Here is a 12,137-nt window from a genome sequence, read left to right as displayed (position 1 = left end):
TACAATGATTTTTCCTTGTAAAAGCATGCCCAGCAAAGGAATGTGTGTAACGGCATGCGTGGTTTTCGCATGCTACCTCCCCCTACTCGCCCTATAAACACAACTACCCCGACCCCTCCCACCCACCCCGAAAAACTACCCCTATACCCCCACCCACCTTGAGCCCTAAAAACTAACCCAACCCACACCCGCCCTAAAAACAACCGACCCAACCACCAAAAATAAAACTACCCTGGTCCTAAAAACAAAATTGCCCCCACAAACCCCACCTGCACTAAATTCAAAATTAGCCGAAACCCTCACCCCCCTAAAAACCCAACCCCAACCTAAATACAAAATTACCTTGAACCCCACCCCTGCCCCTAAAAACAAAACTACCCCTACCCCCACCCCAAAAACCTACCCTCTCACTCCCCCTAAATACAAAATTACCCCGACCCCATCCCCTAAAAACAAAATTACCCAGAAACCTCTCCCCAACCCTAAAAACCATAGTACCCCGACCCCCCACCCTGCCCCTTAAAAAAAAAAAAACACCCCACCCATAAAAACTACCCCAATCCTTTCCCAGCTCCACTAACCTGACTGCGTCCTACCCAGACCCCCATCCCGCCCCTAACTAAATTACCCTGAACTCCTCCCATCCCCCTAAAACCCATACCTGCCCTAAATACAAAATAACCCTGCCCCCCACCCAGCCCTTAAAACCTGACTCCCTCCTCCCCCCACTCGCCCTAAATAAAATATTACCCGAAAATTGTATTGAGAAGTCACACTGTCCCATAACAGAATTCTCTGGAGGGGACGAGGAATGGTCAAATAGCAATGTACCACAGTCCAGGATCCCTTTTAGGGACAGGCCCTTATAACAGCCATCCTCACTTTTGTCCTAACAATATGATACATATTAATGCTCCCAGGCCTCGTGCTGGATTGCCTGGATATTTCACCTTAAGCTTAAGTAGCCTGAGTAGATTCACTTGGCACTGTGACAGTCTCCTGAGTACCCTAACTTATCTTCACTTATTCCCTGAGCATCAGCTTTAGTGACCCTCCAACATCTTTCACTCCACTAGGGAGTTATGGACTCTACCCCTGGGACAAATGCCATTCTGTCATGAGCCAGCTCGTCTTTCACCTTCAGTTTTAACACCTTTTCTGAAGGCAGTTTTTTTTTTTACCACCTCTATTTTTATTTGCCTTGTCTTTGACTCCTTGTTTATCATCCTGCAACAGTGTTCTCAAGAAGCTGTGAGCTGTGAGAAAGACATCAAATATGTTAATAACCTTGGTGCTGGATTAGGGTTAAAAAGTTCCAATGTCCGGATCATCATCAAGGTTATCAAAACAAGTGAAGCTAATCCCACGGCAGGTGCTTGCCACCACTGCACAGAAGTTCATGACACAGACATGAAACTTATCAGGAGGAAAAGGGCATCTGTAAGGGGATTAGAAGGCATGACTGTAAAAAGTTCTATGGGGATCATAAACAGCATGCTGGTGAGTTATAGGGAGGCCTAGGATAGTTCAATCAATCAATCAATCAATCAGGGAATTTGTAAAGTGCACTACTCACCTATGCAGGGTCTCAATGCACTGGAGGGGGGGGGGGGGGCTGCCTCTGCTCTAACAGCCAAGTCTTGAGATGTCTCCTGAAGGTAAGGAGGTCCTTGGTCTGACACAGGTGGGTGGGAAGAGTGTTCCACGTCTTGGCGGCAAGGTGGGAGAATGATCTGCCGCTGGTGGTTGTTCTGCGGATGCGTGGGACGGTGGCAGGGCAGGGTCGGTGGAGCAAAGCTGTCGGGCGGTAAGAAGGTCAGCCGTCTGTTGAGGTATTCTGGTCCAGTGTTATGCAGTGTCTTGTGAGCGTGGGTGAGGAGTTTGAAGGTGATTCTCTTGTTGACTGGGAGCCGATGCAGGTCTCTCAGGTGGGTTGTGATGTGGCAGTGGTGGGGGATGTCCAGGGTGAGGCGTGCGGAGGCATTCTGGATGCGTTGCAGTCTTTTCTGGAGCTTGGCCGTTGTTTCTGTGTAGAGGGCATTGCCGTAGTCCAGTTTGCTGCTTACGAGGGCTTCAGTGACTGTTCTTCTGGTTTAAGTGGGGATCCATTTGTAGATCTTCCAAAGCATGCAGAGGGTGTGGAAGCAGAATAAGGAGATGTTGTTGATTTGCTGGGTCATAGATAGTGAAGAGTCCAAGATCCCAGGTTGTGTGCATGGTCAGTGGGTGTCGGTGCAGTTCTCAGTGTGGCAGGCCACCAGGAGTCGTCCCATGCTGAGGGGGTGGAGCCAAAGATGAGGACCTCAGTCTTGTCAGAATTCAGTTTAAGGCAGCTGTTTTTCATCCATTCGGGAATGGCCTTCATTCCTTTGTGGAGGTTGGTCTTGGCGGTGTCCTTAGTGAGGGCGAGGATCAGCTTGGTGTCATCGACGTATGAGATGATGTTGAGGTTGAGAGATCGGGCGATGTTAGAGAGCAGAGCCATGTAGTCGTTGAAGAGGGTCGGGCTGAGGGACTAACCCTGGGGTACGCTGCAGATGTTTTTGGTGGCTTCAGAGTGGAATGGAGGGAGGCGGGCTCTCTGAGTTCAGCTGGTGAGAAAGGAGGTGATCCAGTCCACGGCTCTGTCGCAGATTCCTGCGTCACTGAGGCATGTGTGTAGGGGCAGACGAACTCAGCTGACAAGTCAAGGAGGATGAGGGCTGCGGTTTTGCCGTTGTCCAGTATGATTCTGATGTCATCGGTGGTGGCGATGAGGGCAGTTTTGGTGCTGTGGTTGCTGCAGAATCTGGACTGGGATTGGTCCAGAGTGTTGTTCTCCTCCAGGAAACGGGTCAGTTGTTTGTTGACCGTTTTCTCTATGACTTTTACCGGAAGGAGAGCAGGGAGATGGGCCGGAAGTTCTTGAGGTCCTTTGGGTCCGCCTTAGGTTTCTTGAGGAGGGCGTTGACCTTGGCGTGTCTTCAGCTCTCCGGGAAGGTGGTGGACTCGAAGGAACTGTTATGATCGTCCGGAGATGGGGTGCGATGACGAAGCTTGCTTTGTTGAAGATGTGGTGAGGGCAGGGGTTGGATGGTGAGCCGGAGGGGATGGTGTTCATGATTTTGATGGTGTCGTTGACGTGGGTCCAGGAGAGCAGGAGGCTGATGACTCTGTGGTGTCGGTGATTGACGGGGTGTCTGAGTGCAGAAGATGTCACAGATGTCTGCGATCTTGCAGTGGAAGAAAGTTGTGGTCTCTGTTACCTAGATCAGAGGTTCTTAACCTGAATGCCAAGGACTCTTAGGGGGCCGTGACGCCTACTCAAGGGATCCACGACTGCTTAGAAAATGAACTAATGTGAACAGATTGATAAAGTATATATAAAGAAGCAAAATGCAAAGCTAAACATTTTAAAACATTCCTTTCATATGAAGGCATTTGGAACTGAAAATAAAAAATTAAGTTGGTGTCCGCAAACTGATTTGTGGGAGCAGTGCACGTGCATCAAACAGAATATGGTATGGCTGATGAAAGAGCAAATTTCTCATTGAAATTTAGATTTTTTTTCCTGTTTGTTTGAGAATTAAAAAAAAAAGCTTTATATTTGTACGTTTTTTGATTCACATAATCAAAATCTATTAGGCTGGGAACCCTGGCGGCTTCCAAGGAATTACTCCAGGGTTACCCGGATTCCAATATTGATTCAGTGGGGGTCCCTGGACTTAAGTAATGATTTGGCTTAAGTACCCATAAGCCAAAAGGTTAAGAAACACTGGCCTAGATTATTGGTCCACTAGTACGGTGTAAAATCCTTATTTTTATATAAACATTTTTATGCCACTTTAGGCCTCATCAATTCTCTGTTCTGTTTCAAGAGTAAATAACAAGCATTTCTATTCTTTTCTTGTTCGAAAAAATGCTCTGTTTTAACTTGGATTTTGTGGCATTATAATCTGGTTACGAGCAATACATAACTTGTGGTAGAGGATTGTTTTATGATTATGTTTCATTTGCTACACTACCCACAAGCTTTACGCATAGAGCCTTTTCTGTTTTTTTGTTTTGTGTGTTTTTTTTTTTTTTGGGTTACAAACAAACATACCAGCCACAAAGAAGGTCTGGGTGGGTCCCCTGGTGCAAATAATAAGTAATGTTAATGAAATAGATGGAAAGATCTCTTGGTGGACGCACATGCAGCAGCATGTAAGGTAACAATCTGAAAAAGGGAGGTACCAGCAGAGGTCACTATAGAACAGGCGCATGAAGTAGTAGAAAGACTAGATTAGTAAATTAATGGGGGAAGCTATAAAAAGGAATAGGATACAAACCAAAAGAAAAGGAAGGATGTTTGATAGAACCGAACACACCTTGCACTCAAGATTAAGGAAATCAATTCCCAACAATGGGCATCACACATTGGCATCAGCCCTTTTTAGGAACTTTTTTATATAATTTTGCAGCAGTCAGCTCTGAATATGCCCACAAATACGGAGAGCACGAACATGCTCACATGATCTGAACTTCGACTCAGACATAGAACTGTTTATATGTACGGTCTCTGAAGCACCTGCATCCAGTATTCTTCGACAGTCTAAGGTTTAACCTATAAAACATATACTAATTAATTTGGTGGTTCAACAACATGGGTGTCATATTCATCATCCACTGCACTGACCACACTCAATGTTTTCACCCTATAAAGCCAGGTTCATTGGCAAATTTGAGGAACAACTACAGGAGTCACTTTTGTCTAAACTCTGATGAATCTGTATGAAGATTATCTTGAGAAACAGGTGTCATTTGCAGGCAAGTCCTTTAAGTCATTAATGGGATCTGTTAGAAAAAATGGACCGATGTTGTTGCTGTGAAGTGGGACAGCTAGGAGGCATTCAAGATGCTTTTATGGTGTATCATCTACCAGGACAGAGAATTATACTTCTGAAATCAGTGCATTTACAGTTTAAGACAAAATTAATTACTTAATCACAGACATGAGTCAAAAATGTGAACATGCATGACTATCTTTGTAAGGTGACTAACAATATAGTAGAAACACATTTTCATGTTTGACCCTCTGACAACAACAAATGAAAATGCCAATTCTAAACCACGGCAAAGCTCACTGTAGTTAACTTTAAGTTTCTGTCCATCATGCTTACTTTTAAAAGGAGCTGCAAGCTTCCAGCTGAAAAGAAAGACACTATCAAACTAAACTTTGGGGTCTCCGGTTGGTCACAGTTAACCATGTGGCCCCTGCTAAATCTCTAAGATCACAAAACATACATAAGAGACGGATTCAGCTCTCAGGGTACCACAGCAACAAACAAAACATTCAAACTGAAAGACAAGTAGTTGTTGTTTATCATGTTAATATAGCCAGTAGGTAGTTAAAGTTAAGATCAACTTTTCCCATAGAAAAGTTTTTTTTTTTGCCAATAATGTTAGTGCCATTTGATGAATCTTCACGACATTTGCAAAACTAGTTCAGCAGCTGTCTTGAAAATTTCGGGAAGATTCACTGAGCAGGGGCAGAGCAAAATTTTTTTCCCCTTTCTGTGTCAATGGGGATTATGCATTCTTTTGGCACGGCTACAGCCCGAACTGCTGAACGGAATTACACCACATTTGGCAGGAAGTTAGATCTTGATCATCAGAATGTACTTTTTGTGATTTGGTGTAAATATGTTCAGTAGTTGCAGAGTTATTTAAGGTTAAAAACAATGGAAATCTAGGGATGTGGAGGATTTATGGATCCACTTGTGGAAGATTTGTGGATCCGGGGAAAAAGCAAGGCTCTGATTAGCTGGCTGCAATCGGACAGAAAATTTGAGCCCGCCATTTTGTTTCTTTCATTGACTGGAGGGTGGCGAAACACGAGTGTAAAGATATATAAGGGGTCAGGATACAGGTATCCTGACCCCATAGGACACATTGAGGGGGGCTTCTAGGGACCCCTTATGGGCAACAAATTGTGCAATTATTTTATTTCGGCTGATCCACTGATTCACCGCAGATTCCCAAAACAATTCCAAGAAAAAAATATACACCTACTGCATTCAATCCCAGGTGCACACAGCTAAAGACCGAGTGCAGCGTGGGTTTGGATGCATGCAGGAGGGTTGGCCGTAGGGCCTGAGCGGGCAACCCCCGCCACGCACGGCCTAACATGCGGTAAGTAGGTAATACTTTACGTTAAAACAAACATTGAAACACACTGGAATAAACAAAGGTTACAGGTACGTTCTAGTTAGGCTGATGGTTTTACCCGTACGAAACCATGGAAATTAAGCAGTTGTAGTTCTACTTATCTGAAGAAACAGTAACTTCGGCTGCAAAGTAACTTTAGGCTACAAGTTGTAGTTTCTTAACATTAAAAATAAAAAATAAAAATACATGCTACTCATGCGGCCAAGTGCTTCCACACCACACACATGGGTAGTAAATGCTATATACATATTACAGTACAATACTGTGGCCTATCTAAAATATCAAAAATATTGTTTCCCCAACATTAAACTACTAACTAATAAAGGTCCATCAGAAATAGAGATATGCAAAGGAGGATCACAATGTGGAATCCTTATTGTTCTCACATACTATGGTCAAGAGGAGGCAATGACAATCAAGAGGAAGAGTTGGTTGACAAAAAAGTACTGGAAATCGTAGCCACTGCAAACCAACATAGACTTTTGAAAACTAGGACTTATAATGCACGATACCAGGCAAACTTAAGTGAGCTGCCTTTAAGCATGTCATATAAGATTTAAGAGAAGTATGACCCTGTCAGTAAGCGCTTCCGTTGCCCACATAATCAGAGTAATCAATATTTAAATGTTATAATACAATGCAAAGCAAAATATGTTTTTAATACACATTACACTTAGGGCCTTATTACAACTTTGGACGACGTTGTTAATCCGTCCCAAATGTGACGGATATACCACCTACCATATTACGAGTCCATTATATCCTATGGAACTCGTAATACGGTAGGTGGTATATCCGTCACATTTGGGTCGGATTAACACAGTCCTCCAAAGTTGTAATAAGGCCTTTAGTGTTTTAATGTAATTCCACTTAATATTTAACAATACGAGCAAGAATCTTCAAAAGATGCATGTAATATTACTTTAATATGGAATGCTTGCACGCTCTTATTTTTATTAGCAACATGACACAATCAGACGAATGTAATCAGGAAGAAAAAAACAATCAATAGTTGCATTAAGTCAAAACAACAAAGGAGTTCTTAACTGCTAACAAGAGTGGAATAGACATTTTTGATTAAATGCAAATAATGCCACATTTGAAAAAGCACAAACCTCAAAGCTGGTCTGAATTTAAATTGAATGTAGAAAGCTTTTTATAAATAAAAAATATGCATGAAAAGCAGAACTTGGATATGCTATACACACTACCTGTTTGTGATGAACAAGCTGTTTTCTGATCTTTCTTGAATATAATCTATCCAAACTACTGCTCCCTTTTGTTGATCTATTCAGACTCTGAGTATGCAGATTATTATTAATAAAACTCCACTGATTTCCTAAGGAGGGGACAAAAGAGAAAATAATTACAAGCTGGATCCGTTAAACATGCGTGAAGATTCTGGAAAAAGGACTAAAATCTACCTCTGTGAGCAGTGAGTGAGAGTGTGAGAGAGAGAGAGAGAAACATCTGGTAAGGCTGATTTATCAAGTGCTGGAAAGTATGTCAAACCATGAACAACAACTTAGCTGCAAATGACCAATGTACAAGTTAATCACCTTCGATAATACTATTTCTGGAGCATACTCAATGTAACTGCAGATTCCTCACCTTCTGAGCCGCTACAGGGGTTTAACTGGATGAGGAAACCTTTCCAGCATTTGCTCTTGTGCGACAAGTGGTGCCCAGTGCTTCTTCTTGCCTGAAGTAGTGATGGCCCAGAGCCACATACAGGCAGCAACTCTGTGCACTGACACCAGTGTACAAGAAAGCATTATGCACCCTTAGACGCGAAGTCAGTAAGAGATTAAAATTGTGACAGTGTGCAAAATCTAGCATAAACCTACAAACACTTGGAAGTCTGCAGATTATATTTCGTTTGCCATATATATATGTTGTCTTGTGGTCTTTCCTTACAGTACTGGATGGTCTTTTAACATATGAAGGCCTTCCAGCTGACCAGGTCGGTTCCTTGTGGTGTATCTTGAGGCAGAGGTTGCAAATCACATGTTAGTCCAACCAGGGGAACAAGCGATTGCACTTTCAGCAGAACTTCAAGGGGGTATTCGCCTTAACCCCCACCCCACGACTGAGGTGACTAAGAGAATGAGGGAGGCTATTTGGATTAGGCAAGCTAGCAGTCTCTAGGGAGAAATAAAGGCATGTTGGACAGAGATGGGGAGTACGATTTGCACACTTGTTATTTCCTACAAGTGATCATCAATTTGATATCAACCAAGTAAGTTCGGGAAATGGAAAAAATATTTGAGCTCTGGTCAATAGTAAGTACCTCTACAGAAGTATGATTTGATTAATTTCACCACAATTGAATACTGCTTATGGGAGGTTGGGTAATCCTGTGAAGAGTCAGTTTTAAGTGCTGTTTTGCTACATGCCGAGAAAGTTGTCTGACAAAAAGAAAGCCTGTGTCAAGGAATGGTAATCACAAAAGGTACCGATGTGGTTTGATGGTATTTCAGTCTGTATCAACATACATGTAAGTCTTGTTCCAGTTCATGATCTGAACTACCCCGATTTAAACTGGTATCATCCGGTCTGCTTTCATTCAGATAGGGTATGTGGGTGACAGTGGTGAGATGGGGGCATTGGAAGAAGGGTGAGCTTCAGGAATTGTAGTTATTAAAGATGGTAGCCATTCTAACAATGGTAGAAAGTAATGGACCTTCAGGGTATCTAACAAAAGTGCAGTTATCAAGGTTTATATCAAAAGACTGGGTCACTACTGATGTGTAGTTCACATTTTTGGCTATAAGAGCTTTCAAGTTAGATTTTTCTGTTCTTCAATCCTCAGAAAAAGCAGAGTATGAGTCCAGGAAGCATGACCTTACGTAAATTAGTAAGAGTAGGTCAGTATTAATGGAGCCTAGTATGAAACTAAGGTACTTTTCACTATTATAGTTTCCAGGTTGCCCATCAGAGCTCAGTGATTACAGTATTTAGGGGTAGTTTGGGTCAGGCAAGAAAAAAAAATGTAATGGTTTGTTACCAGACTCCTGCAGCCTGACCTGATGAACAAGTAACTTGCCTTCGGTAACGCTCTTCCTGATGGATCCACTATCTAACTGGAGATTCTTCACAGTGGGATGCTGGCTCAGTTTATGGTGTACACCTATGGTGAGGCACAATATACTGATTCCAGGCAACCCTTAGTGGTAGTGTTTTGGTGCCTAGATAACCAAAGCTCTTTAGGGGTATCTGTGGAAAGCAGCTCAGGCTTATCAAGGAGAAATGTAAAGCACTTATAGTTGTCAGACAGTGGTTGTCACACAATAAAGAACCACACCAAGCGTTACAAAAATAAAGTATTCATTATAACAAAACTATTACTATACTAGCATTGGTATATCTTCACTTTGAGGTATCTCCACAAAACAAAATACACTTAGCAACAAGCAGGAAAATCATAGAAATATATGGGACCCTCGGGGGGAGGGGGAAATCAAACCATATACTAAGAAAGTGGTATAAGAATAAGGTTGCCCAACCAAGGCAAGTGTGTTAGGATCCCAAGGCCTGGGGGAGTAAGGATTTGCCAGAAGTAAGTATCAGAAACCCCACATGTGCCCGAGTGCAGAGTTGCTATCAAGCCGGGTGTCCCATAGGCTAACACAGTACCGTTGTGGTTGGAATTTTTAGGATTCAGGACCCTTCCCAGAGGACCCCAAGGAAACCAGTTGGCACAAAGAAGGTTGGCTAGTACCCCTAACAGTGGGAGCCCAGAAGACTGGGGTACTTACACGAGGGAGCCCAGGTGCATAGGGTTGAAGTGAACTCGGAAACCCTCATTTGAGTCAATGGGAGCCTCGGATGTCCAGCTGCTGTCATGACCTGTGGTCAGTGGATTCCAAAGGTGGATTCTGGGCTTGAATACCTTGAAAAAGAAGGGGACAGTGTCCAGACCACTCGGAGATGTCCAGGCGGTGCAGGTAGTCAAAGCTGACTCTGCTAGAGGTGAAGTTCCTGCAGGCCCGTGAAGAATGAACTCCAGCTGCAGAGTCCAGGGGATGCAGGAAGATCCTTAGAGTCGCCCAGGAGCTGTCCCACATCAGTCACAGGATTGCAGGAAGGTCATTGGTCAGCAAGACCACAAACAAGCATTGGCAAAGGCACACCTCGTTACAGAGAAGATCGCTGGTTTGTGGGGACCAGAAAGGAAAGCCAGCAATGGAGCCCCCACGAGTGACCCACTGGCAGAAGGCACAGGGAGTCACAGGAAGGCCCAGGCAGCACAGCAAAACTGGAGTCCTACGCTGCAGGAGCTGCAGAGTGAAAGCTGAACTTGGAGTTGCAGAGTGCTGGAGGCTGGGGCTTCTTGGAGATCTCCTGGAGGAAGAGCCAACAAGCCTTTGTAAGAGCAACAGTCGCAGTGCACGGGTGTTCCATTCCAGTGGCTCCAGCAAAGGTCCACGATCTCCTAAGTTGGTCAGAAGACAAATAGGACCCAAAGAGGCCCACAGAATCACCACCTGTGAGGAAAGCCTTTCCATTGTCCTTGGGACAGTAGAATCCACTAGTAGTCCTTGTTGTCTTAAGGTGGCTGCAAATGCAGACGAGTGACTCCTTCATTCCAAGGGAGATTACTTCTTCCTCTTTGGATGTAAAACAGAGTCCTTGTGACACTGGAGGATGCACAGCCACGGATGTTGCAGAAATCTTGCAGGAGCTGGAGAAACAGTCTTGCAGTGTGAGCACCCCCAACTGGATACAGTCTTGTTTCAGTCCCAAAAGCAGACCAGCAGTGGTTCGAGGCCAGGAGCAGAAGAGTCTTGCAGAGAGTTATTTTGTAGAGTCTTGCTTGACGAATCTGAGGACCCACCCTTGGGGAGCTTTTAAGTAACCTTAAAAGAGGGTTGGTCACTATCTGCAGTGACCCAGCCACTAGAGGGGTCAGGGACCAGTGCAGATGCTCACAGGGGGCTCTGCACATCTTGTTTCCAAAACGGCCATCTGGAAGAGCTCTGTCCCTAGGGTAGAACCTGGACACAGCGGTGGTCACTCCCTTGTCCTGGGTGTGTTTTTACGCCAGAGCGGGAACCAGGGGTTCCTACACTGGTGTAAACTAGTTTATGCAAGGAGGGCGCCAAATGTGCCCTTCAAAGCAGTCTGGTGGCACTCAGAAGCCATCCCACCCCAGCCTAGAGACACCTGTTTCAAAGGGAGAGGTGGGGTGGTCGCTCCTCTACCCTACAGGAAATCCTTTCTTCTGCTCGAGTTGGGCTCATCAGCAGGAGGGCAGAACAGTGTCTACGGATGGGAGCAGCACGCTCTGGCATACAGACCGTAAAAGGCTGTACAGGCAGAACTGGGGGATCCTCTAAGGAACCCACAGGGTATCATGCAAATAGCATTGGAATCAATGTAGTTGCATGATTCCAACATGTTTGATACCAAACATGCCTAGGTTCGGGGAAGCCATTATGTAGTTTAACTACTCGTGTTGACCAATGTTCACTACATGCCTTAAGATGGATTCCCCGCATTTACCAAGCCCAGAGAATGGAGTCTGGGGTTTGTAGGGGCACCTTTGCCTATATGCAGGGGTGCCCACACACTTAGGAGAATACACACTGCCCTTGGGCTGAAGGGCCTGTCAGAGGGGTGACTTATAGAGTCCAAGTGCAGTGACCACGATATAAAGAAAGCTTTATATCTAAAGTGAAGGGTGATTGCACCATTTCACACAGGCTGCAATGGCAGGCCTGCAGACAGTTTGCATGGGCTCCGATGGGTGACATAATACATGCTGCCGTCCATGGGAGATCCCTGGTGAACCAATGCCTTGGGTACCTAAGTACCATATACTAGGAACTTACATGGGTGCACCAGTATGCCAATTGTGGGTTGTAAAATTTACCAAACAACTACATTTAGAGGAGTGAGCACAGACACTGGAATCCTGATTGGCAGGATCCCAGTGTACTGCAGAC

General features: G+C 44.5%; 1 protein-coding gene across 4 annotated transcripts in view; it reads right to left on the bottom strand.

Annotated features, from left to right (window-relative positions):
- BIRC6 (baculoviral IAP repeat containing 6) overlaps positions 1-12,137 on the bottom strand; it is a 1,722,273-nt gene that overhangs the window by 934,567 nt on the left and 775,569 nt on the right. For all 4 annotated transcript variants that reach the window (XM_069234691.1, XM_069234693.1, XM_069234692.1 and 1 more), the window contains one exon: positions 7,401-7,528. In XM_069234691.1, the coding sequence (XP_069090792.1) occupies positions 7,401-7,528 (128 nt within the window). The remainder of the gene's footprint in view (positions 1-7,400; positions 7,529-12,137) is intronic.

This window comes from Pleurodeles waltl, chromosome 5, assembly GCF_031143425.1.
Source record: "Pleurodeles waltl isolate 20211129_DDA chromosome 5, aPleWal1.hap1.20221129, whole genome shotgun sequence".
Lineage (NCBI taxonomy): Eukaryota > Metazoa > Chordata > Amphibia > Caudata > Salamandridae > Pleurodeles > Pleurodeles waltl.
This window is presented reverse-complemented; position numbering and strand designations above follow the sequence as displayed.